We start from the raw sequence: 25,411 nt of genomic DNA on the forward strand, positions 1-25,411 counted from the left end.
TGAAAGAACTAACGAGATCCTGAAAGTTAAAATCTCTAAACTTGGTGAAATGGTTGGACTCCCTTTGGTCCTCCTGACTGTTTGCAGCACTGTCTTTGGGAAACATAAGTTCACTCCACATGAAATACTCACTGTCAGACGAATGTCCATTGGTATACAACTTTCTGCTGACCCATTGAGATCCCATGCTAGTATGACCAGCTATTGTAACTCTTTAATATCTTATGCTAAACTCCATCATCAATAGGTTAAAGTACCATTCCTGGATCCCAGTTCAAAGGATCCTGTTGGACATAGCCTGGAGTCTTGTGACTGGATATTCTGGACACATCATCAGAGGAACACAGCTCTCAAACCCTGTTGGAAGGGAACTTACTAAGTGCTCATGACCCTGACACTGCTGTGAAATTAGAAGGTATTAAGCCTGGGGTAGACACCTCACAGTTAAAGAAGGCTCCACCTGGCCTCTGGTCCCGTACAGATGCTGGAGACTTCTGATCAAATTGAAAAGGAAGAGAAGAAGCTGACATTGAGGTAGACTGCTTCCACCCTAGAAATCACACCAACACTTCGTTCTTTTATTAAACATGAAAACCTTTCTTCTTTTCTTTCTTTCCTTTACTCACCCATTGGCCTATAAAGATAACACACTCATCTATATGTCCCATGCCATTGCTAAGAGGGGTAATCTTTCAGATGCTGGATATGTCATCAAAGATTCCAACCTACCTATAATGGGGAGATCCCCAGTCTTCCCTGTGATCAATTCCTCTTCTGTACCCAATGTGCTGCAAACACGATCGACCCCTCTTAGAAGTCACTTATCAAGTTCAACTTTTATGACCAGAACATAAAGTGCCTTGTTGTTACGTTTCTCCAAGTCTAACTGTGCTTCTCCAATTAGACACAATTACCTACATAAATCTTAGTACACATGCACCCCCTACATTCCCATGATTATCTAGATCAGATCTGCCCCCACACTAAGAGACCTCACCAGCAGCACCCATCTTTGCAAGGTATATACAACAACTCTATTTTAAGCTAGGTTAATTTCTTTCTCTATACAGAAAAACTCACTGACTCCTGGTTTGAAAGGGTAAATGCACCAATCCTTGCAAATGGATTCAGTAACAACTAACAGGAATGGTTTGTGCACTGACAGGCTTTGTCTTTGTGGATGTTCTCATTTTCCTTGTGCCTATGAATGCCTAGGTAGCTGGTGCATTGATGGGCAATGTCTCTTAGATTATCTAAATGTGCCCCAAACTTTTCACAAAAAAATAAGACACTTCATGTGTCAACTCCCCTGGATCTACATCATCAAGTTAGAAAGGACATACCAGAAGGAGTTCATGACCCAGGATTCACTTCCTTTTGCCAGGCCATACTTCCTTGTATAGGAGTAAACCTAGATGAGAATATGAACAGAATCCTCTCCTTGACACTTGAGAACATACAAAATCTCTTGCTCAAACCATAGATGCCCAACAGAGATCAGTAGACTTTTAGGACAAAGTTGTTCTTGATAATAGATTGATTATTAAGGATTATAATAATATAATCAATAATATATCGATTATCTTTGAGCTGAGCAAGGAAGTGTCTGTGCTGTGGCCACCACCACCTGCTGCAGCTGGATTAACACATCTGGGGAAGTTGAAACTCAGAAATAAGATCACTGAGTAAGCTACTTGCTCAGAGGTGACTTTGTCAGCAGGATCTTTCTTTGACTTATTTGATTTTGATTTTTTTGTGTGTGTGTGAGGAAGACTAGCCCTGAGCTAACATCTGTTGCCAACCCTCCTCTTTTTTTGCTGAGGGAGATTGGCCCCTAGGCTGCCCATCTTCCTCTACTTTATATGGGATGCCACAACAGCATGGCTTGACAAGTGGTGCATTGGTCCATGCCCGGGATCCAAACCTGAGACCCCCGGGCCGCCAAAGCAGAGTGTGTGAACTTAAGCACTATGCCACTGGCCTGGCTCCTGATTTCGATTGTTTTGAGTTCCGGACGGTGGGTCCAATGTGAACTCCACACATTATCCTGTTTATAGTAATCATAATAATCTCCATAGTGTGTTGTATTCTTTCAAAAGTTTTAAATGCCTGTTTGAAGCAGTTAACCACCAAGCATATGATCTCCCTAAGACTAGAACACCAGAAAAGGAACAAAGAGAATGACTGACTTAAAGATTTTGAGCCTGAAACCATGACCTGTGAATATTACAGGGATGAAACAAAAACATAATGATCTATGGATACCACCCAAAGAATCAACAACAGCTGTGAGTGGCATTTGAGAGTGGTGCTAACACCTTTTATTCTGATCATATCACTCAGTTAATCTAAGAGTCTACACAAAAGTGAGAAATTGTTAAAAGGAGAGAACAGGCCCAAAATGGAGTCACTTGTGCTAAGCTCCACATCAGCAAACCAAGGTTAATACCTAACCTCATTGCAGGTTCAACCTCCCTTGGAATGTGCACTTTGACCAGTCAAACTGGAATTATCTGGTCAACATGAGTGAGGTAATCTGCTCCACCGACCCCTTCCATTTCCCTGAAAAGGGTGACCTTACTCAAAGCAATGCATTCTCTAGAAATAATTCCCTTTTCTCTGCCCCCTCTCTGCCTTTAAATTTTTTTCCTTTTCTGTAGCCCTTTGGAGCTCCTTTTTATTTGCTAGGTGGGATCCTCCCAGAATCATGAATCGTTGAATAAAGCCAATTTGATCATTATATTTCCTTGGTTGAATTTTTGTTATTTAACAAGCTGAAGAGTCACAAGGTGTCTAAGATTCAGGCTTCAGTTTGGAAGACGGCTTACTAGTAAGCAAATTACTGCTATCTAAAGAGAATGCCTATTAATTGTGTCAGGGTGGCCCTGAGTTAACACATCAAGGGGGGCTTCTAGATGGAGGCTGCCTACCTTTGCCAGAGACTCTAAATGACCAAATCATCACTCACCAAGACTTGTGCCGTCTCCCATATGGCAGGAATCTAGTAAGGATTGGGCCTACTTTTAGATGATAAGGAGCCAAAGAGACAAGAGGTCTTCCTTCCATGCTGGAAGGGCTGAGGATTGTAATTCTGCCCATAGACTCCCAATAACCTTTCATTGAAAAATGGGACTCTGAATGTTGGTAATGTTTTCTCAGCCATCTACACTGACAGAGAGATGATAATAGCTTCTAGTGTGGGCTATTGAGACTGAATCCTCTAACTTCCCAACAAAGAGAATATCATTTACATAACAAAAGATTATATCACAAGTTAGTAGCACTGGATTTTAATCCTTACTCAACTTCTGGGGGCAAGTGAAAGGATAATTTGTCCCGCTAACACTTATCTATCTGCAGCTCCCCCTGATTAGGATAGGCCCCTTTGGCACTTATGGGATGGGGAATCACAGGAATATAACAGAACAATTCCCATGACATTCTGATGTGAAAACAAGAAAATATTGAAAATTTTAAAGGGTCCTGCTATAGCGTAGTCATGTCCCCTCAAAATTTATATGTTGAAATTTATTACCCAAGATGAGATGCTAGAAGCGGAGTCTTGGGGAGGTGATTAGGTCACGAAGACTGAGCTCTCATAAATGGGATTGGTGCCCTTTAAAAGAGGCCTGAAAGAGCTCCCTTGCATCCTTCTGCCTTATCAAGATGCAAAAACAAGTCTGCAACCCAGAAGGGGGCCCTCACCTGACCATGCTGGCTCCTTGATCCCAGCCGCCCAGCCTCCAGAACTGGGAGATATAAATTGTTTATAAGCCATCTAGTTTGTGGAATTTTGTTATAACTGCCCAAACAGACTGAGATAAGCCCCAACTTCCTCATCGAGTTACCTTCCTTTGATTCTGTGACAACGGACAAAGGCTATTGGTTGCATGGCTCACTCACTATCCCATCCTCATTGTCAAGACTGCCAAGAAATTCAAATTGTGTAAGATTTTACCCCATTACAGACCAACAAGTTAGCCCGCCACTTTCACGAATGCTAGCACAAGTCATGAGACTCCTGGGACTGAGACAAGATTTTGTCATTAATTGCCCAACAGTCATCAAAAAGTTTGTTTTCACATCTGTTCCTATTGCTACTGCAAGATCAAATGGGGCCACACAAAGAGGTACTGGAGGATGTTGCACACGTAGTAGGTTGTGTCACATCTGCAGAACACTAAGCTTAACAAACCACAATTTTTTCACATGGGTTATAAGTACATCCACCCAACATTTGCTTCTGAGGATGGTATTATCCTTATAATATTGGTTAGATAATTAATCTGCCCTTGCCCCCCACCCCAACCTTATTGCCATCTTCCAAGGCTGTTATACAAAAATTCTTGAAAGTTAGAACAGAAGCTGATACCAGATGTGAAAAAAAATTGAGAGGCCCGTGGAAAATTGTCTCCCAATAGGGGGTACATTTCTCTGTAAAATTTGAGAATAACTGATTGAGTAAAAAGATCCATTAAAGATTTTTGTTACTAAGACTGACCTTGGCTGTGTGGTGCTTTGGTGTTATTAATGACTGGAGAGGCTGGAAGAGACACAGATTTACCAGGAGACTTCATGGGAAAGACAGATCCAAGGGAGAGGTGATGTTAACCTAGGTGAGCCATGAGAGGTGAGAGTAATGAAAAGAAAGAATAATATCACATATTCTGAATGAATTGAAATTTGTTAGCTTAGAAAAAATATAATTTGCAATCTACACACATAACAAACCAATTCTGAATGGATTGTTGATCTATATTTTGAAGCTCTATAAAGTTTCTAAAATTAAAAAAAGTGAGAACATCTCTGCAGTCTTAGAATAGGAAAATAATTCTTAAACAGAATAATAAACATTATGTACAAAGGAGGAAATATCAAGTTATATTAAAATTAAGACTTTCTCTTCAAGACAGCCACAGACACAGAAAGACCAAGACAGAGAGAATATGAGAGAGATAATCAGGAAAAGAAACACGTCCGGATGATATTGAGAACCACGACAGACCGATAAGAAAAAGACAACACAGTATAAAAAATATCTATGAAATAAACTAACACCTACTTCAAAAATAGGTTGGCCAATGGCCAATACATAAGTGAAAATATGCTCAACTTCCATAATAATCAAGAATATGCAACTGAATTCACTGCTTGGTACCATCACATACCCACCAGAAGCCTAAAATAAAAACGAAAAAAATAATAAAACCCTCGATAAGGATGTGGACAAACCAAGAATCTCCTAAACTGCTGGTGGATGTGGAAACTGGTACAAAAATGTCCCAAATCTCTCTGGCACTATCTTCTAAAGCTAAGGAGACGCAAACCCACCACCTGACAATTCCGCTATTAAATATACAGCCAAAAGAAATTAGTACGAGCGTCATCAAAACATGTCCTAAATATACATACCAGCACTATTCCTAATAGTCTCAAACTGAAAACCACCCATATGCCTATAGACAGTGGAATGATTAAATTAGTTGTTTGACATTCACATAACAGGAACAGTACAGCAATGCTAATGAATGATCACTAAAAACATGCAGCAATAAATTTACAAACAACATAAGTAATATATAATATTACATCACAATCACTATTATAAACTATTATTCATTTGAAAGAGGATATTCAGCATGTCCCGTGAACATTCTCTGGTCAGCCAGACATAATTGTACTTAGGACTCTGAGGAGGATGAGTGAGTTACTGAATGAACACTGTACAACCACATATAATTTACATATTTCTCATTAGATTAGGGGATTTTGTATTTTTTATCCAGGCAAAGCACAGCCCGGATGCACTAGAGTCATGGCCCATGAGCAGAAAGGGACTGAGACTTGGGAAAGACAGAACGATTACTGAATTGACATTCAAGACTAACCAGGTGGGTTTATTAAAAAGAGCCACAACTGCCTGAAGAATGGAGGAAAGGGTGTTAAAAAAGACAAAGGTGCTCACCAGGAGAAGGATGGTTTTGGTAGCCCTGGACTCAGGGGAGGATCTGGAGGAGACGTTGGTACTAAGAATATGTTGGAGCCTCTGCCTGTGCCTGCGCAGGATGAAAACTATGCGGCCACTGGCCAAGAGCATGAGCCCCAAACAGAAAACATCAGGCAATGACAGCAATGCTGCATTTAATGAGTCTCTGGTTTTGTCATGACGAACGGCAGAACAGCGTCCAAAACTTTTTCTGTTTGTGATGTTTTTGTGGCTCCCATTGCTACTCATAAACATAGGATAAATGACATTCACCAGCATTTGCAGGATCCAGCACAGGAAAATTGAAGGGACAACACACTTGAGAGCTTTCACTTTAAGCTCTGCCCACCTGGAGTTCATGGGGCTTATCATCACAGCCTGGACTACACTCAAGAGACAGGTGTTACCAATGGACACACCCCTGCCCACTGCACGAACAAAGAGGAAAAATCTGCATGCAAAATCATTACCAATATGATACCACCCAAAAAGTGACATTGTATAGACGATTCCACTATAGAATAGGACCAGTAAGTTGGCTACAATCAGGCTCTTGATAATCAAGTCTGTGGACCTTAGCCTACACCCAGTGAAATGAAGGAAGAGATTATGATAAAGAAGAGAGAAATTCCCCAGGATTCCAAAGGTAGTCTGTAATAAGAGGATCATTCCTATTGCCAAATTCCTGGTGGCCATCCTGTCGGTTCTCAATGACTGATATTTGTCTTCTGAACTAGAGGATCCTGCAGAGGAAGAGGAGGAGTGGGCCACATGTATCATGTCAACTGAAATCCAATATTCTCCACTTACCAACAGTTCCTACTTTGAAATAATTAATAATAATAATAATAAAGATTTTTCTGTCCTTTAGAGACTTCCAAGAATTGAAAGAATAACCATTCAAGAACACTTGCAATGCATGAATTTCTGCCATAAAGACCACAGATGCAGTAATTTCCTTATTAATCACAAATCATGGGGCAGTCACTACGACATTCCTTACAAAGGTGAGGACAACATAGGCACAGAGTGGTAAAGCGTTTCCTCTAAATTCGTACACTGGTCAACAGCACAGTGAGGATTTTAACCTGGTAATAAAGATGGTGCATTTAACCCATAATATACTAAAATACTAGTTAGTTGTGTTCTTCAAATAAACCAGATATAAATTCAGTTTTTGTTTGTGCACCTTGTCATTTCAATTTAGATATTATTTAAAATTTGGTAATGATGAGTTGCCACTAACTCATGAAGACTTATTTTATAGGCAAATATAAACTTTGACTAAAGCTTTAAAGATCTTAATAAAATGTAGATACCCTAGTTGCAGTTTAACAAGGCAGGATCCTGTCCCAGTACAAGTTCAGTGTAATGAACACAAGAATGCCTCAACATCATTTCACCAAAATGAAACAGACTCATTTGCTTTTATCTCAGGAACAAAAGTACAGTGGTCTGAGTCACAGGAAGTATGAGACAGAAACACTGATGCCTGATGAACAGTGTATGGTAGAAAGAAATTATTACTACTTTCAGATCAAATACATGCCCATGTATTAAGTCCTAAATTAAATGAAATTATTAACAGTCATGGGAGATTTGAGGAAAATATTAAAATACATGATACACATGTAACATGCAATGACACAATGCTAGCACAAAAAACTTGTGTATTGTATAAATGACATATTTTTGTTGTTATAATAGATAGTGTTCTAATATTCAAAAGCAGCAGAAATATCAAAAGATAGATTTGAGCCTAAAAATGTCTTCTGAACTTAAGTTATATTTTTCTAAAATGCTACTTCTCTCACTTTAAGTGGGAAAAGTCTCTGCATAATCCATAGAGACACAATTATTAAATCTATTAAGCACTTCATATACCCAGAGTTAGAGAAAACATTTCTACTCTAGCATCTGCTACTGGACACACTCTTTCTGCACAGGATCAGATGTTTCCTGTAGGTTCATCCTACTCTTTTTAGAAAAATGGAGGTACCATGGGTGCACCTCTAGAAACCTGAAAATTATGTCTGTGATTCCTGTAAAGTAAGCTGAACAGCAGATTGAATCCGAAACTACCATTCTTAAGTGCATTAAAAATCAGATTTTATATTACTTAGATTCAACTACAATAATCACTGTCAGTGATTACTACATTACATTAGGAGCCATTTCGGATTGTGGAAGATCTAGGAACACATCTCTCTTTATAGCTCAGCTCGTGCTTCAGGATTTATTCGTCCTTCCTACGTGGCTTTGGTGCTGGACCAGGTTCATACACAGAAGATTCCTATCGTCCAATATATTCACTTGCCCAGACTCCTGATACATCTCCCTCTCTTACAGATTCTGACTCTTAGATGAATATAGAGAAACCTCACCCACTTTTTCCTGCTGCCTGGATCGTGGGCTCAGCGTGAAGGTTAAAGCAGTCAGTACATGTGTGACATGGTAGCTAGACCCTGAGATATCAGTTCCTGATTCTGTGACCTCCCCTCCCCTCAGAACTGCAATTATCATTTCATCTGTAGCACCATTGGCAGTAACAGGCTGGGGAGCTGAGAATATTTTTTCAAAACTTTTTTCCCAGGTGCTAATTACCAAGAACAACTACAAGTTTGTAGCTAGCATCTCTTAAGAGACCCTTGGAGTGTTTGTGGGAGACTCTTACTTTTCTATGAACGCTGGAGGCAGACAGTGTCTCACACAGAGGAGAGAAGGAAATACTGAGGTCTGCCACATGATTGACTGCAGGTGAGTATGTGTGTCGCAGTGGATATTCTCCTTCACCAGAAGTTCTACCTAAGAGTTAGTTCTTTCCTAATTTCACACAACTGAGCTGCATCACCAATAAAGCTATGAGCAAAGAAATGGAATGAGTCAAAATATGTGAGAAGGGTTTAAAAAAAGACAGAACTAACAAGAAGAACATGATGACAATGATTTACATTAGCTATCATTGCACTCATTTGCACAACTCAATAGCAATGGATATGTAAACTGTGAGGGAACTCTACCAATATTGACCCTCACTAGTGATAGGAAGCAGAAGCACACTAGTATCCATAAAAGAATAAAAGAAGGTTTTAAAACAATTCCTTTTCTTTCTGTGGGAAGAAAGCACCAGAATCAAATGGTTTAACAGGGAGATTCCACCGTTCTTTTTTTTTTTTTTTAATTTTTTGTTTATTGCAGTAACATTGGTTTATCACATTGTAAAAATTTCAGGTGTACATCATTATACTTCTATTTCTGCATAGATTACATCATGTTCACCACCAAAATACTAATTACAACCCATCACCACACACATGTACCGAATTATCCCTTTCATGCTCCTCCCTCCCCCCTTCCCCTCTTTCTTGTAACTATCAGATAAGCCAGTGCTACTTCCTTAATTCAAGACCATCAAATGGTCAACACAGACCTCTATGCTATTTTTTTGAAAAATTTTCAGTAAGGAACTATGATTGCTTTCTTAATTTAAGAAATATATTTTTGATGGCTCAGACAAAAATATAATCATACATTACAAGTTGAAACCAATTATTTATGTTTTCCTACACACAAATCAACTCTTTGATGTAGGTTTACTATGCTCATCTCCACTTGTCTAGTCAGTTGTTAGAGCCATTATGGTGGACAACTCATCTTACACAAACACACAAGCTCATTTACACACAGAATCAAAACACACATGCATGCACATTTCCTCACACATTGTAAGTGACAGTTAAACACATTCACTTTCTTATGACATACACAGTCACTCCCAAGATCTCCCAATTTTAGTTGCACACTCACAAACAATAATGTATACATTGAACACATAAAAATTAACACTCACATATGTAAATACTTATAAATACATACCACTCACAAAAAATCATGATTACACTCTTTCATATAATAACAGTCACCAAGCACATGTGTATCTCAATTACATGATCTTATACAGAAGAAAAATTGTGTCTCCAGACTCCTGGATGACTGGAAAGTGGGGCCCTGCTACCCTCTATAGTGTTTATTACCTCTGCAACAATCAGAAGGGCAATATTTGTTACAATGCACAGCACTTCAAATGTGCTGTGAGCATTGTTATCTTATGTCGAGACACATGCTGGGAAACTTGGACTCTTTGGGGGAGTGACAGCATGTGGGTATATGATAGGGTGGAGTAAGAATAGGCCACAGGACAAAGGAGACATAAGGATAACATGGGGGTGCAGAGAGCCTTGGGGCTTGGAGTTATAGAGAGAGCAGAGGAAGAGAGAAAAAAGAAAGAAAAAGGCACAGGGTTTTTAATATTGGTGAAGTGTTACCGTGCAATGCTGAGGATGAAAGTGCAAGTGGGCAAAGTGTGCAAGGAAGTGAAGGTGGAGAGATATTGGGATCAGAGGAGATAAGGGGGGATAGGATCAAGGGAAAAAAAGTGCTAGTGGGGATTGGAAGTTAATGGCAAAAGAGAGGAAAGGCTAGAGGTGGGTGAACTTACGCAATATGGTTTGGGGAGACGGTGAATTCAGATGGGGTAGGTAGATCTTGGTAGATGATAACAGTCCAATTTGGGCAGAGTGTGAGAAAAGAAGATGGCACTAGTGGAAACTGTGGACATGGACATGATGGGCAGAAAGGCAGAGGCCAATGAGACAGCTGGAAAGGACAGTGGGCATGTGTGAGCTGAAGAGCCCAGGAGAAAGTGTCAGGAATTTGAGGGTAAGATGTAATGGGTGCACAGTGTGGATTGGGTTCCTGGGGGCATTGATGACGCCTGAGTTCATCGCTGGGATGAATGAGAGTGCTGGGGCATAGAAGTCCCAGGGCATGGGATGAGATGTTGGAATTGGGTGTAGACAGAAGGCAAGAGGAAGGAGGGCATGGATGACAGACTTTGCAGAGGTGATGAAGGCTGAGGATGGTTAGACTGAGGTCCCTAGAATACTGGTCACAGGGAGTTGGAGGTGAAAAAGGTCACAACTGAAGGTGGAGACCTCAACACTGAAGTCAGAAGTGTTGGATGGAGGTCAGACAGCGTGTGGAGAGTTATTGGATGTCTAAAGGTCACAGGTGGACAGATGAAGATGTAGAAGGGGGTAGAGAGGGAGAGTGAGAGGATGGAGGAGCCTGGGGGGATGGAGGTGGCAGAGCGGAGAATGGAGGCCACTAATTGATTCCCTCATTTATCTATTTCCTCACTTATGACCAAAACAGAGCAGTCATGTATGGTTTCTTTTTCAATTGAAATGTATTTGACATATAACGTTGTGTAAATTCAATGTGTACATCATGTTGATTTGATACATTTATATATTGTAATATGATTGCCATTGTAGTCGTAACACATCTATCACATCCACTAATTATCATTTATATATGTGTTTGGAGTAATTGAGATATACACTTTTAAGAATTTTGATAATTACAATAATATATTGTTGTCTATATTCACTGTACTTTGCATTAGATCTCCAGGAACTATTTTTCTACTAGTTGCAAGTTTGTACTCTTAGATGACATCTCTCGTATTTCCTCAACACCTTGCCCCTGGTAACCAACATTTGACTCTGTGATTTTATGAGTTTGGCTCCTTTAGATTCCACATAGAAGTGAGATCATACAGTGTTATTCTTTCTCTCTCTGAGTCATCTCATGTAGCGTAATGTCCACAATGTCCATCATATTGTTGTAAATGGCAGGATTTCTTTCTTTCTCATGACTGAATAATATCCCATCGTACATATATATCAAATCTTCTTTATCCGTTCATCCACTGACAGACATTTGGGTTGTTTCCATATCTTGGCTACTGTAAATATTGCTGCAAGGAATATGGGATTGCAGGTGTCTCTTCAATAACTGTTTTCATGTCCTATGGTTTCTAATATCAGCTCAGGGGCAAAAATCTGGCTCATATAAGATGTTCCTGAATACTCCTTAATTTGAATCTACTGTAGATAAGAGCACCTAAAATTTGGGATGAACAACACTAAACAGTATGTTCTCTTTCCTTTTGTGGTACCGTGTACGTGATCTAATAGCACGTCTAACAGGAGAGGCTGTTTACTAGTATCCAGTGCTCAGTGTTGAAAAAATAGGGGCCAAATCATCCCTTCAAAAGGCCTGCTTACAGATTCAAAAACTTTAGTGCCACAAGAATTTTTATGTCCCAAGACTGACATGATGAAAATATCTTTCTTTATCGTGGTATTTCTAAAATATAACACTTTATTCTAATCTTTAGGTGCTCTTACAAGCTTACATTTTAAGCTTTACCATAAAAATAATACATAATAAGATAGTTAAAAATTTTATGGACATATTCCCATTTTCTTCTATCATACAGGAAACTATCACAAGGGCTAAACTGTGGAAATAGTGTTTTAGATATATTGATAGTTTAAAAATAATATTGTTTTATTGCAACAAATTTACTGGTCTGATATAATACTATAGGCAAATCTCTAACCTAGTGTGTAATGTTACATAGGTGGTTATGATTGGTAAATCGTAAAGGAATTATGCAGTTCAAATTAAGGTTACTAATCAGCTGAAATTAAAATAGGCAGATTGTCCTCAATTATCTGGTGGACTCAACATGTTACAAGAGGTCTTCATGCACAAAGAGAAAGCAGAGAGATGGGATGCAAGAGATGAGAGATTTGAAACATGAGAGGGATTTAACCTGCTATTCCTGGGCATGAAGATAGGACGTAGATAGGTTCAGGAGGGAATTGTAAGAAGGAAATGAAATCTGCCAAGAATTTAAGATCTTGGAAGAGGATTCTTCCTTAGAATTTTGAGAATACAGTCCAGGCTGGCGATTAAGGCTTGTGAGACTCTCATCAGAATACTCAGCCAAGTCTACCAGATTTCTGACAAAGAAATATAAAAACATAAAATGACTGTTGTGTTAGTTTGCTAAAATTGTGGTAACTTGTTATGTCGGTAAAATTAAAATGATATACATGGGAACAAATTTAACAGTAAAATATTTCACAACAAAATATAGTAAAGTCTTCATGAATTGCCCATAACTAATACTATTTTGATCCGCAGATGTAACAGTTTTCATCACTGAGGTATATCCTACTTCCTATGCAGTTTGAGGATATATCTGAGATTGTATCTGAAATTGTACTACACACACACAAACATACCCACACACAGCTAACATATTTTGTTCTTGGCTCAATATCTCTGACATAGGGAAGGAAAGGTTTCCGAGTTCTAAAAACATGGCATTTCAGGAGCAAGAAAGGACTCAGGACATGACCTTTCCTGATGAATATTTCCTGACCTTTCCAATATTTTCCTGATGAAGACATTTTTCCTTCTCTTCTTTTGTGTTCTCTAGGCCTTTTTCTCATTATCTTGAAACACCACATCTTGCAAAGTTGCCTTTTTTGGGCTATCAACATACCCCTTCTGTTAAAGGTTGCATTGTGTTCTTTCAAAATTAATGTGTTGAAATCTTAATCCCCAGCACCTCAGAATGTGTCCTTATTTGGAAACAGAGTCATTGCAGGAGTAATTTGTTAGATGAGATCATACTGGATTAGGGTGTGCCCCTAATCCCAGCAACTGGTGTCCTTATAAAAAAAACAAATTTGGAGACAGACATGCACAGAGGGAGAATGCCAGGTGAAGACTGGAATTCTGTTGCTACAAGGCAAGGAACTAGAAGTGGGGAGAGTGGCCTAGAACAGATTATCCCCTAGGACGTTGAGGGAAAGCGCGGCCCTGCTCACATCTTGATCTTGTGCTTTCAGCCTCCAGAACTGTGAGACAATATCTTTCATTTAAGCCCCTCAGGTCATTGTCCTTGTTATGGCAGCTCTAGCAAACAAATACGCCTTCCTTCGCCACCTTCATACCCACAGGCAGAAGGACCTTGAAATGCAGAGAAGGCTGCTTTCCCTGTCTTTTGACACAGGAGGGATTTAAGGACAAACAGCTCTGATCTGAAGATCAGAATGTGAGTTTTTCTTCCCCTGTCTTCAGAGACATTTCTTTCCTAGAAACATCCCAAATCCTGCTGCTCCCTTGAGGATGTGACTGGACTGAGAGCTCCTTACAAAACCCATGCAGAGTAGACCTTTACCTCTCCATGGGCAAGAAGTTGAGCTCCACTCTTAGAAATGAGTCCTGAAGGCTTACCTATTGACAGAATGGATGTTGTGGAGATGGGAGAGCACAATTAATGGTGTTTCTTGACACTCCCCAGGTGATCCTAAAGGAGAAACCAGTTTTGAGGACCATTTAGTTAAACATTACTTCTCAAATTGTAATGAGCTATGAATCATCTGGGGATGCTGTTGAAGCAGATTCTTTGGGATACGGACTCTAAGAAGGGATGGTTCAGCATATTTGCAGAGGGGTCATGAATTTTCTTTTTTAACATGGGGCTGGTAGCACTGCGTCTACTCTCTCCAGACCCCTCTTTTAGTAGACCAAAGGAAGAGTAGGAGAGTACATCTGAGCCCTACACAGTACCATCTGATCTCAATACAAATACAGTTGGATCCTGACAGCAATTTGGTGGGGAAGGAAAGGGAACTCGTATGTATGATCCATGTGGGGATGGAGGGGGCTGCTATTAGCAAAGGTCTGAGGACCCCATGACTTGATGCAGAGTTTGCAGTTGTAAAAGCATATTCCAAGGTGGAGGGTGCATCAGCTGGCACCATCTGTGCAAGAACTAGCGTGGGATGGGCCACTTGGGGCAGGCGGGGTGGGGTGTGGCTGACTCTGTGAAGGTGCTTTCATTTAATTTCTGGATAAGGCGGCTCTTTGCATTCTCTGCAGCAGTTATTGGCCTCAGGAGGCCAGCACAGATGAGAGGCAGGCTTAGAGATGTGGATTCTCCAAGTGGACAGTTAATTTTGAGAGACTGATGCTCTGTTGGGGTCTCCCAACCCCAAAGAGATAGAGGACCATGTACTGAATGCACATTCTGGATGCAGCTCAGATCCCTGATGTTAAAAATAAACAACAGGCCCAAAATGGAGTCACTTGTGCTAAGCCCACATCACCAAACCAAAACCTAATACCTATCCCAATTGCATTTTCAAACTTCCCCAGGAATGGAATCTTAACCAGTTAGTCTGGAATTTTCTTGGCATCACCAATGAAGTCATCTGCCAACATAGCCCCTTTCCATCCCCCAAAGAGAGATAAGACAATCTGCTCTTTCCTTATCCCTTCCCCCTTCTGTCTGTAAAAGCCTTCCATTTTGTACAGCCCCTTGGCGCTTCTCTCTACATGCTAGATAGGATGATGCCTGATTCATGAATCATTTAATAAAGCCAATTCGATCTTTGAAATTTACTTGGCTGAATTTTTGTTATTTAACACGTTTCGTGGCAGCTACTGATCTGAAGAGAACTTCTGATGGCATTCGGGGACAGCCAGAATCACAGGGTTGGTACCTGCAAACCCTTTTTGAGATCTGTCTTTTTGCCCTTTCTGAGGGCTATGGGTAAGTTCCTCTCAGTTCTGAGCTCCACCTCTTTGCATTGAGCTCTTGAACTAATTGGCTTTCTGGACCCCCATTCCCTTTTGTTTGGAATCCCAGTCAAGTCCACAGTCTTCATTTTGGGGGTCTGCTAGCTTCAGCCCTTTACCCCTGTACCCAGTTCCAGGTTTAGAATTGCTGGTGGTGTGTGCAGGTATTTTTCTAGGCCATTCTGCAGTAACATTTCTTGGTTACTCCTGGTGGGTTAAGGTGCATATGTTGTCTTATTTTGTGTAGATAAGGGCTAGTGTAAACTCTTGGGGATCTTGGAAGCCATAAATCCACAAAATTGTTGGGCACCGGTCAAGCACTGAAAGCTGTTAGGGTGAGCACCACCTAACTCTAAGACTCCTGTGTTATGATAAGATGGTCATGGAAAGGGATAGATTGACTCTAGGTCACCCCTCAACCTCAAGAAAATTTTCCTGCAAGGAGGTACACTGTAAAACTCCAAGCAATTCCTAACATTGCAACATGTCACTCTTATGATTTAATTTGGCTCCAAGAGACTCAAAGACTAGCTAGAAGCGATGGGGTCTTTAATTTCTAAAGAGTGAAGTGTGCCACCTTCTGGCACACCTGCTTATATCATGTGTAAGGTTTATAGTCCTGGAAGCTGTAGAGATCTAGGCAAATGACAAAATCTTACGAAAAACCACCTAGAATTACAAGGGCCATTAAGGGGAATGTTCCAATTAGATAAGACTGTGGAAACTGCCTTTCCACTCTGAAGAGACTATTAATCAGTTATCTTTCACAATAAAGTTACCCAAGGTTTCAGTTGAACCTTTTCAGGTATTTTTCTCCCCTTTATCAAAGACCAAACTAAGGGCCATAGTTAAAGAATTTTGTAAACCCAGGGAAAAACCCTAAAAGATTTTTTTTTTATTGATGTTTTAATGGTTTCAAACATTGTGAAATTTTGGGTTGTACATTTTTGTTTGTCCATCACCCCATATATGACTCCCTTCACCCCTTGTGCCCACCCCCACTTCCCGGGTAACCACAGTCCAGTTTTCTCTGTCCATGTGTTGGTTTATATTCCACATATGAGTGAGATCATACAGTGTTTGTCTTTCTCTTTCTGGCTTATTTCACTTAACATGATACGCTCCAGGCCCATCCATGTTGTTGCAAATGGGACTATTTTGTCTTTTTTTATGGCTGAGTAGTATTCCATTGTATATATATACCACATTTTCTTAATCCAATCGTCAGTCGAGGGACACTTAGGTTGCCTCCACTTCTTGGCTATGGTGAATAATGCTGCAATGAACATAGGGGTGCATAAGCCTCTTTGGATTGTTGATTTCAGGTGCGTTGGATAGATTCCCAGTAGTGGGATGGCTGGATCATAGGGCATCTCTATTTTTAATTCTTTGAGGAATCTCCATACCGTTTTCCATAGAGGCTGCACCAATTTGCATTCCCACCAGCTGTGTATGAGGGTTCCTGTTTCTCCACATCCTCTCCAACATTTGTTGCTTTTTGTCTTGGTGATTATAGCCATTCTAACGGGCGTGAGGTGGTATCTTAGTGTTGTTTTGATTTGCATTTCCCTGATGATTAGTGATGTTGAGCATCTTTTCATGTGCCTATTGGCCATCTGTATATCTTCCTTGGAGAAGTGTCTGTTCATTTCCTCTGCCCATTTTTTGATCGGGTTGTTTGTTTTTTTGTTGTTCAATTGTGTGAGTTCTTTATATATTATGGAGATCAACCCCTTGTCAGATGTGTGTTTTGCAAATATTCTCTCCCAGCTGGTTGGTTGTTTGTTCATCTTGATTCTGGTTTCATTTGTCTTATAAAAGCTCTTTAGTCTGATAAAGTCCCACTTGTTTATTTTTTCTTTAGTTTCCCTAGTCTGGGTAGGCATGTCATCTGAAAAGATTCCTTTAAAACCAATGTCAAATAGTGTGTTGCCTATATTTTCTTCTATGAGTTTTATAGTTTCAGGTCTCACCTTCAGGTCTTTGATCCATTTTGAGTTAATTTTTGTGAATGGCGATAGCACATGGTCCACTTTCATTCTTTTGCATGTGGCTGTCCAGTTTTCCCAACACCATTTATTGAAGACACTTGCCTTTCTCCATTGCATGTCCTTAGCACCTTTGTCGAAAATTAGCTGTCCGTATATGTGTGGTTTTATTTCTGGGCTTTCAATTCTGTTCCATTGATCTGTGTGTCTGTTTTTGTACCAGTACCATGCTGTTTTGATTACTATTGCTTTGTAGTATGTTTTGAAGTCAGGAATTGTGATGCCTCCTGCTTTGTTCTTTTTCTTTAGGATTTCTTTAGCTATTCGGGGTCTTTTGTTGCCCCATATAAATTTTAGTATTCTTTTTTCTATTTCTGTGAAGAATGTCATTGGGATTCTGATTGGGATTGCATTGAATCTGTAGATTGCTTTAGGTAATATAGACATTTTAACTATGTTTATTCTTCCAATCCACGTGCATGGGATATCTTTCCATTTCTTTATGTCATCGTGGATTTCCCTCAATAATGTCTTGTTGTTCTCATTGTATAGGTCCTTCACCTCCTTGGTAAGATTTATTCCTAGGTATTTTATTCTTTTTGATGCAATTGTAAATGGTATTATCTTTTTGAGCTCTCTTTCTGTTAGTTCATTATTAGCATATAGAAATGCAACTGATTATTGTAGATTGATTTTGTACCCTGCAACTTTGCTGTAGTTGTTGATTGTTTCTAACAGTTTTCCAACAGATTCTTTAGGGTTTTCTATATATACAATCATGTCATCTGCAAATAGTGAGAGTTTCACTTCTTCGTTACCTATTTGGATTCCTTTTATTCCTTTTTCTTGCCTAATTGCTCTGGCCAAAACCTCCAGTACTATGTTGAACAGGAGTGGTGAGAGTGGGCAGCCCTGCCTCGTTCCTGTTCTCAGAGGAATGGCTTTCAGTCTTTCCCCGTTGAGTATGATGTTAGCTGTGGGTTTGTCATATATGGCCTTTATTATGTTGAGGTACTTTCCTTCTATTCCCATTTTATTGAGAGTTTTTATCATAAATGGATGTTGTATCTTGTCAAATGCCTTCTCTGCGTCTATTGAGACGATCATGTGGTTTTTATTCTTTGTTTTGTTGATGTGATGTATCACGTTGATTGATTTGCGGATGTTGAACCATCCCTGCGTCTCTGGTATAAATCCCACTTGATCATGGTGTATGATCTTTTTAATATATTGTTGTATTCGGTTTGCCAATATTTTGTTGAGGATTTTTGCATCAATGTTCATCAGCGATATTGGCCTGTAATTTTCTTTCTTTGTATTGTCTTTGGTTTTGGTATCAGGGTGATGTTGGCCTCATAGAATGATTCAGGAAGTGTTCCATCTTCCTCTATTTTTTGGAATAGTTTGAGGAGGATGGGTATTAAATCTTCTTTGAATGTTTGGTAAAATTCACTGGAGAAGCCATCTGGTCCTGGACTTTTATTTTTTGGGAGGTTTTTGATTACTATTTCAATCTCTTTACTTGTTATTGGTCTATTCAGATTCTCCATTTCTTCTTGGTTCAATTTTGGGAGGTTGTATAAGTCTAAGAATTTATCCATTTCTTCTAGATTGTCCAATTTGTTGGCATATAATTTCTCACAGTATTCTCTTATAATCCTCTGTATTTCCATGGTATCCGTTGTAATTTCTCCTCTTTCATTTCTAATTTTATTTACTTGAGCCTTTTCTCTTTTTTCTTAGTTAGCCTGGCTAAGGGTTTGTCTATTTTGTTTATCTTCTCGAAGAACCAACTCTTTGTTTCATTAATCCTTTCTACTGTTTTTTTGGTCTCAATATCATTTATTTCTGCTCTGATTTTTATTATTTCTCTCCTTCTGCTGGCTTTGGGCTTTGTTTGTTCTTCTTTTTCTAGTTCTGTTAGGTGTAATTTAAGGTTGCCTATTAGGGCTTTTTCTTGTTTGTTAAGGTGGGCTTGTATCGCTATGAGTTTCCCTCTCAGGACCGCTTTTGCTGCATCCCATATGGTTTGATATGGTATGTTATCATTTTCGTTTGTTTCCAGATAGTTTTTGATTTCTCCTTTAATTTCATCAATGATCCATTGGTTGTTCAGTAGCATGTTGTTTAATCTCCACATTTTTGTCACTTTCCCAGTTTTTTTTTCCTGGTTCATTTCCAGTTTCATAGCCTTATAGTCTGAAAAGATGCTTGTTATGATTTCAATCTTCTTAAATTTATTGAGGCTTGCTTTGTTTCCCAACATATGGTCTATCCTAGAGAATGTTCCATGCGTGCTTGAGAAGAATGTGTAGTCAGCTGTTTTTGGGTGGAGTGCTCTGTATATGTCTACTAGGTCCATCTCGTCCAGTTTTTCATTTAAGTCTAATATTTCTTTATTAACATTTTGTCTGGATGATCTATCCATTGCTGTAAGTGGGGTGTTAAGATCCCCTACTATTATTGTGTTGTTGTTGATTTCTCCTTTTAGGTTTGTTAATAGTTGTTTTATGTACATTGGTGCTCCTATGTTGGGTGCATATATATTTATAAGTGATATGTCTTCTTGATGGAGTGTCCCTTTTATCATTATATATTTCCCTTTGTCTTTCTTAACCTGTTTTATCTTGAAGTCTACTTTGTCTGATATGAGTATGGCAACACCTGCTTTCTTTTGTTTGCCATTATCTTGGAGTATTGTCTTCCATCCTTTCACTCTGAGCCTGTGCTTGTCTTTAGTGCTAAGATGTGTTTCCTGAAGGCAGCATATTGTTGGGTCTTGCTTTTTAATCCATCCTGCCACTCTGTATCTTTTGATTGGAGAGTTCAATCCATTTACATTTAGGGTAATTATTGAAATATGAGGGCTGAATGTTGCTGTTTTGTCACTTATTTTCTGGTTCTTTTGCATTTCCTTTGTTTCTTGTCCCATTTGTTTTGGACTGCCAATTCAGTTTGGTTGTTCTGTCTTATGATTCTTCTAGTTTTCTCTTTGTTTATCATATGTGGTTTTAATTTGATTATTTGTTTAGTGGTTACCTTGAGGTTTGGGCAAAAAATCTTGTGTATGAGATAGTCCATTATCTGATAGCCTCCTATTTCCTTATACTAAGTCAATTCAGTCACTTTCCTCTTCCCCTTCTAAGTTGCTCTTGTTATACCTTATTCTATCTTGTGTTGTGGCTGTGTGTTTACAGTGATGAGGTTAAATTTATTTTTGGTGAATTTCTTCCTTTGATCTTTGAGTTTAGTATTTAAGTGGTTGCTAACCTATTCTGGTAAAGATCTACTATTTCTCTGATTTTGTCTACCTACTTTTCTCCTTACTCCAAGCTTTGTGTTCCCTTTCTCTTCTTGTTTTCAGGCCTGAGGGCCTTCTTGAGTATTTCTTGTAGTGGGGGTCTCGTGGCCATGAACTCCCTTAGCTTTTGTTTATCTGGGAGAGTTACTATTTCTCCATCATATTTGAAGGATATTTTTGCTGGATAGAGTATTCTTGGCTGAAAGTTTTTGTCTTTTAGTATTTTGAATATATCATTCCAGTCTCTTCTAGCCTGAAAAGTTTCTGTTGAGAAATCCGCTGAGAGCCTGATGGGAGTTCCTTTGTACGTTATTTTTTGTTTTTGTCTAGCTGCCCTTAATATTGTTTCTTTGTCGTTGACCCTGGCTAGCCTTACCACTAGGTGTCGTGGTGAAGGCCTTTGTCTGTTAATATATATAGGCATCCTGTTGGCTTCGCTTACTGGTATTTCCTGCTCCTTCCCCAGATTTGGGAAATTTTCAGCTATTATTTCCTTGAATAGGCTCTCTGTTCCTCTTTCCCTCTCCTCTCCCTCAGGAATACCTATAATTCCTATGTTACATTTTCTAATAGAGTCCGATATTTCTCGGAGTCTTTCTTCATTTCTTTTTAGTCTTAGTTCTCTCTCTTCTTCCATCTGGAGTATATCTGTATTCCTATCCTCTAAAGTACTAATTCTTTCCTCCATATTGTCAGCTCTGTTCTTTAAAGATTCCAGATTCTCCTTTATCTCCTCCATTGTGTTCTTCATCTCCATCAGCACTGATAGGTTTTTCTTTATGATTTCAATCTCTTTTGTGAAGAAACTCCTAATCTCATTTAATTGTTTGTCTGTGTTGTCTCGTATTTCGTTGAGTGTTTTTATGATAGCTATTTTGAAATCTCTGTCATTTAGTTTATGGATTTCTGTGTCTTCGGGGTTGATTTCTGGGTGCTTGTCATTTTGTTTCTGGTCTGGTGATTTCATATATTTTTGCATTATGGTTCCTGTGTTGGTTTTGATTTTCCTCATCCTGGAAGTCTCTGGTTGCAATTTCCACCTGCCGCCACTGTCTGGTGGTAAAGGGCTGTGTAGTCTAAGCCCCCTGCGCTCTGCCCCAGTTTTTCTGCTGCGATCCGCAGTTTTGTTTTGTTTTGTTTTGTTTTTTTCCCCACTGCGATCCACGGGTCCAGTGCAGTTTGTTCAGGTCTGCCTCAGATCGCTAGATCTGGTCGAGCTGCAGACTCCGGGTTGCGGGGAGGGGGGAGCTCTCTCTTTTGCCCTCTGGGTCCCTGACGTGGGAGGCTTCTCGTTTGCCCCTCTTTATCCGCTCTCTGGGGTGCTCAGATGTTGATGGTAGCCCTGTGGCTCCTCTGAGCCCTCTGTGCGGGAGTTTCCCACTGGCTGAGAGAGCCCGAAGAGCTACAGTTTCCCGCCGAGGGCCGCCCCTCCCCCCTCTCTGGGAGCCGCGCGGACTGGTTCGCTGATCTGATGGGGAGGGAGCGGAGCTCTCCTTACCTCTCCCCACTTCCTCCGGGGGCCCAGCACGTTCCGCTCTCAGATGTGCGGCAGTGTGGATCCCTCCGCTCTAGCTTTTCACTGTCTGGGATTCCGTTGTTGGTCTGTGGCTGTTGCTTTTGTTGTATCTTGTGGGGAAAGAATTCACGGGAAAGCTCACTCCGCCATGATGCTGACGTCACTCCTCAGACAACAATTTTTTATCAACATACTCTCCTACGACTTAAAAATTTATATAAGAGGAAAAGATGAAAAGGACTTCGAACGTCATCTAATCCAGTGGTTACAAACCCAGCTGAGCATCTAAATGGACAACCCGGGACGTGCGTTAAAAAGACAAAGTCCTGGTTCCCAGTCCTGGATCCCGACACAGCGGTCTGGGATGGGGCCTGGAGAGCTGCGACTTGAGTAAGGGCCTCTGATGATATAAATTCAAGTCTTGAAGGAGGAGGAGGCCCAAAGCAGTCACGACTAGACGGGGTCGCGATTGGGGATTTGCTGTCCTGTGCTTTGGGTGGTGGCCAACCGTCCCGAAGGGCATCCGAGTTTCCTTTTTGGGGGTGTTGGGGAGGGCTTGCTCTCCAGGCTCACTAGACGTGGCCTTCTCCCGCGTTTCCGTCTCTGCCGCCTAAAAGATTTTTTTAAGAATTTAGGGTCATTATCAAGGCCTATGAACCCAGGCTGCCAGATCTTTATCAGCTAGTGTGCATGTTGATGGGACAAAACAAAGCCCAAAAATGGATGCAAGAATCAAAATGCCAAAACCATGAGGGTGATATTCGAATAACTCAACCTTCAATATGTTCTCCTATTAGACCACAAAAGGGTGCAAAATAGCAACTGAAATTTCACAAGCAATATCTAGAGCTGTCCCTGCCCACACTGACTTGTCTATTATTCAAACATGCAAAGACAAAGTTGATGAATCTGTGGCAGACTTTAAAGCCCCTTTTGAAACCCTCTTCCTATATGTTACAGGTTTCATACAATATATAAGGTCACCCAACCTGCCCTAGCTGCCCTATTTGTAAATTGACTATCTTTTGAGATTAGTGGATTGATAAAAAGGCAGAAAATAGAATGGAAACTCGCCACCCTGACTGAACCTGTGACTTAGCTGAGCTGTTTGAATGGATCCTGGAGCAAGACCACAAAGAAAAATCTTCCAAGCTGTTGGCTGTACACCTACAACAACTCTAAGTCCAGAGACCTAAACTAATACCTGGACTTCTCCCATTACAGCCTCCTAGGGGCCCAGTATAAAAAAACTGGCCCATAAATCAATGTTCCAATTGTAATCAAGTGGGATACTGAAAAATAGCTTGCCCTCAAAGGTCCTATGTGAATTTTTAAACCTAAATTTGAAGCTTCTCAGGGGAAGGCCCCCATACACGCCCCTTCCAGAGCTGACTATTCTATGAGAGGTTCTTCAGTAAAGTGCTACTAGGAATTGCCTTTAACAGCCAAAGGGAAACTACAATTAAAATGAATGGGAAACTCTGCCTAATTCTACTTGATACCAGAGCTACACTTTTTCCTTTAAGCCCCTCTTTCATAGGACAACAAACCTCTGAAAGCGAAAAAGATCGTTCCATTGTGCAACTATCTAATAAAGTTCAGAGAGAATTTCTCTCTCAACCAGGACAAATGACTCGGAGACCTTTTACTTAAAAGCACTACTTCTTGCTATTTGATACAGACCCTGTCCATCTATTATGTAGAGATGTTCTTTTTAAATTGAAATAGCTAATATGTTTAGCTTTGCTGGGGGAGAGGGAGAATCTCCCTCTGCCCTTTTCCTTAAGGTTCTTATGGCTGGCCAAATAATTAACAAGACAGGTTAGCAGGAGAAAATAATACCAAGTTTAATAACATGTATACATGGAAGAAAGCAGGGACACTGCGTTTCTCAACACAATAGCAGAAATTCTTGTCTTAAATACCATGTTCAGCCAACGACAAAGGAGGATGTTGGGGGTGGGGGGAGTCAGTTACAGGAGATTACCACTAAAGCACAGTAAACAAGAGTAAGGTTATTATGCAGATTTAAGGCCTCACCTTCCACATTGATAAGCCTCTAGAAAAGAGGCCATTCCCTGCTTCCCAAAACAAAGAGGGAGATACCTTTACAAATGGAGATTTCCCTTATAAATGTAAATGATTGTCTGGCAACTCCTCGCAGGGCCATCCAGAGAATGTGGCCAGAGAGACAGAACTTCCGATAAGATGGGCTTGTTGGTGCCTTTCCTATTGTAACATTTATCCTACATTATCTTTACAGCCATCATGATAGATCTGTTCCAGGAAGGAGCCACCATGTCAAATTCTTTAGGCAGTTAGTGGGGGAGGTCAAATGTCCCTCAGAGAAAACAATCAAGGTAAAGAGATATATTTTAGGATGGCCAAATCTTGATTTCCCACAGCTTCCAATGGAGAACTCACCTTAGAGTTTCCTGATTAATCTGAATCAGATCTTTTATGTTCTTTACAATCTTCCCTTGACATAGAAGAGGAAGAATTTGAAGAAAGTTCCCTAATGTAATTAAAGTGCCTGAATATCCTGTGGGCAACTTCTAATACTGACATTGGGAGAATAAAAAGTGCAGAGCCTATAAAGGTCCAGATAGATATGATTAAACCTCTTCCTAAATTACCTCAATATCGGTTAAAGCCTCAGGCCATACAAGGCCTCATAGCCACAATGGAAGACCTACTTGCCCAGGGGCTGACCATTCCCTGTAACAGCCCCTGTAAAACACTCATCTTGCCAGTCTGGAAACCTAATGGGAGAGGATGATGATTTGTCCAGGACTTGAGAGCTATTAACAAGATACCCCCACTTCCCGGTTGTTCTAAACCTAAACACCCTTTTTTCTCAAGTTCCACCAAACTCAAAATGATTCTCTGTTGTAGACCTTTGTACAGCATCCCTGTAGACCCCAACAGCCAATATCTATTTGCCTTTACTTGGAACAATCAACAATGTACCTGGACAGTCAAGTATCAAGGGTTCACTGAGGCTACCTCTTATTTTTCCCAATTACATACTCCACCAAGATTTAAGGACCCTCCTAATCCCTGGGATATTGACCCATTTATAATATGTAGAGGACTTCTTGCTGTACCTAGTA

The 25,411-nt window shown here is 40.1% G+C and overlaps 1 protein-coding gene across 1 annotated transcript; it reads right to left on the minus strand.

Moving 5' to 3' along the window:
• Window positions 1-5,740: 5,740 nt before the first annotated feature.
• LOC131397298 (vomeronasal type-1 receptor 4-like) lies at window positions 5,741-6,766 on the minus strand. The gene has a single exon (XM_058530094.1). The coding sequence runs from the start codon at window positions 6,764-6,766 to the stop codon at window positions 5,741-5,743; it is 1,026 nt and encodes a 341-aa protein (XP_058386077.1).
• Between the last annotated feature and the right edge of the window lie 18,645 nt (window positions 6,767-25,411).

Source organism: Diceros bicornis, chromosome 34, assembly GCF_020826845.1.
Source record: "Diceros bicornis minor isolate mBicDic1 chromosome 34, mDicBic1.mat.cur, whole genome shotgun sequence".
In the NCBI taxonomy this organism is placed as follows: domain Eukaryota; kingdom Metazoa; phylum Chordata; class Mammalia; order Perissodactyla; family Rhinocerotidae; genus Diceros; species Diceros bicornis.

Excerpts from the sequence above, each read along its gene's own strand:
- LOC131397298 (XM_058530094.1), bottom strand. The coding sequence starts at position 6,766 with ATGATACATGTGGCCCACTCCTCCTCTTCCTCTGCAGGATCCTCTAGT.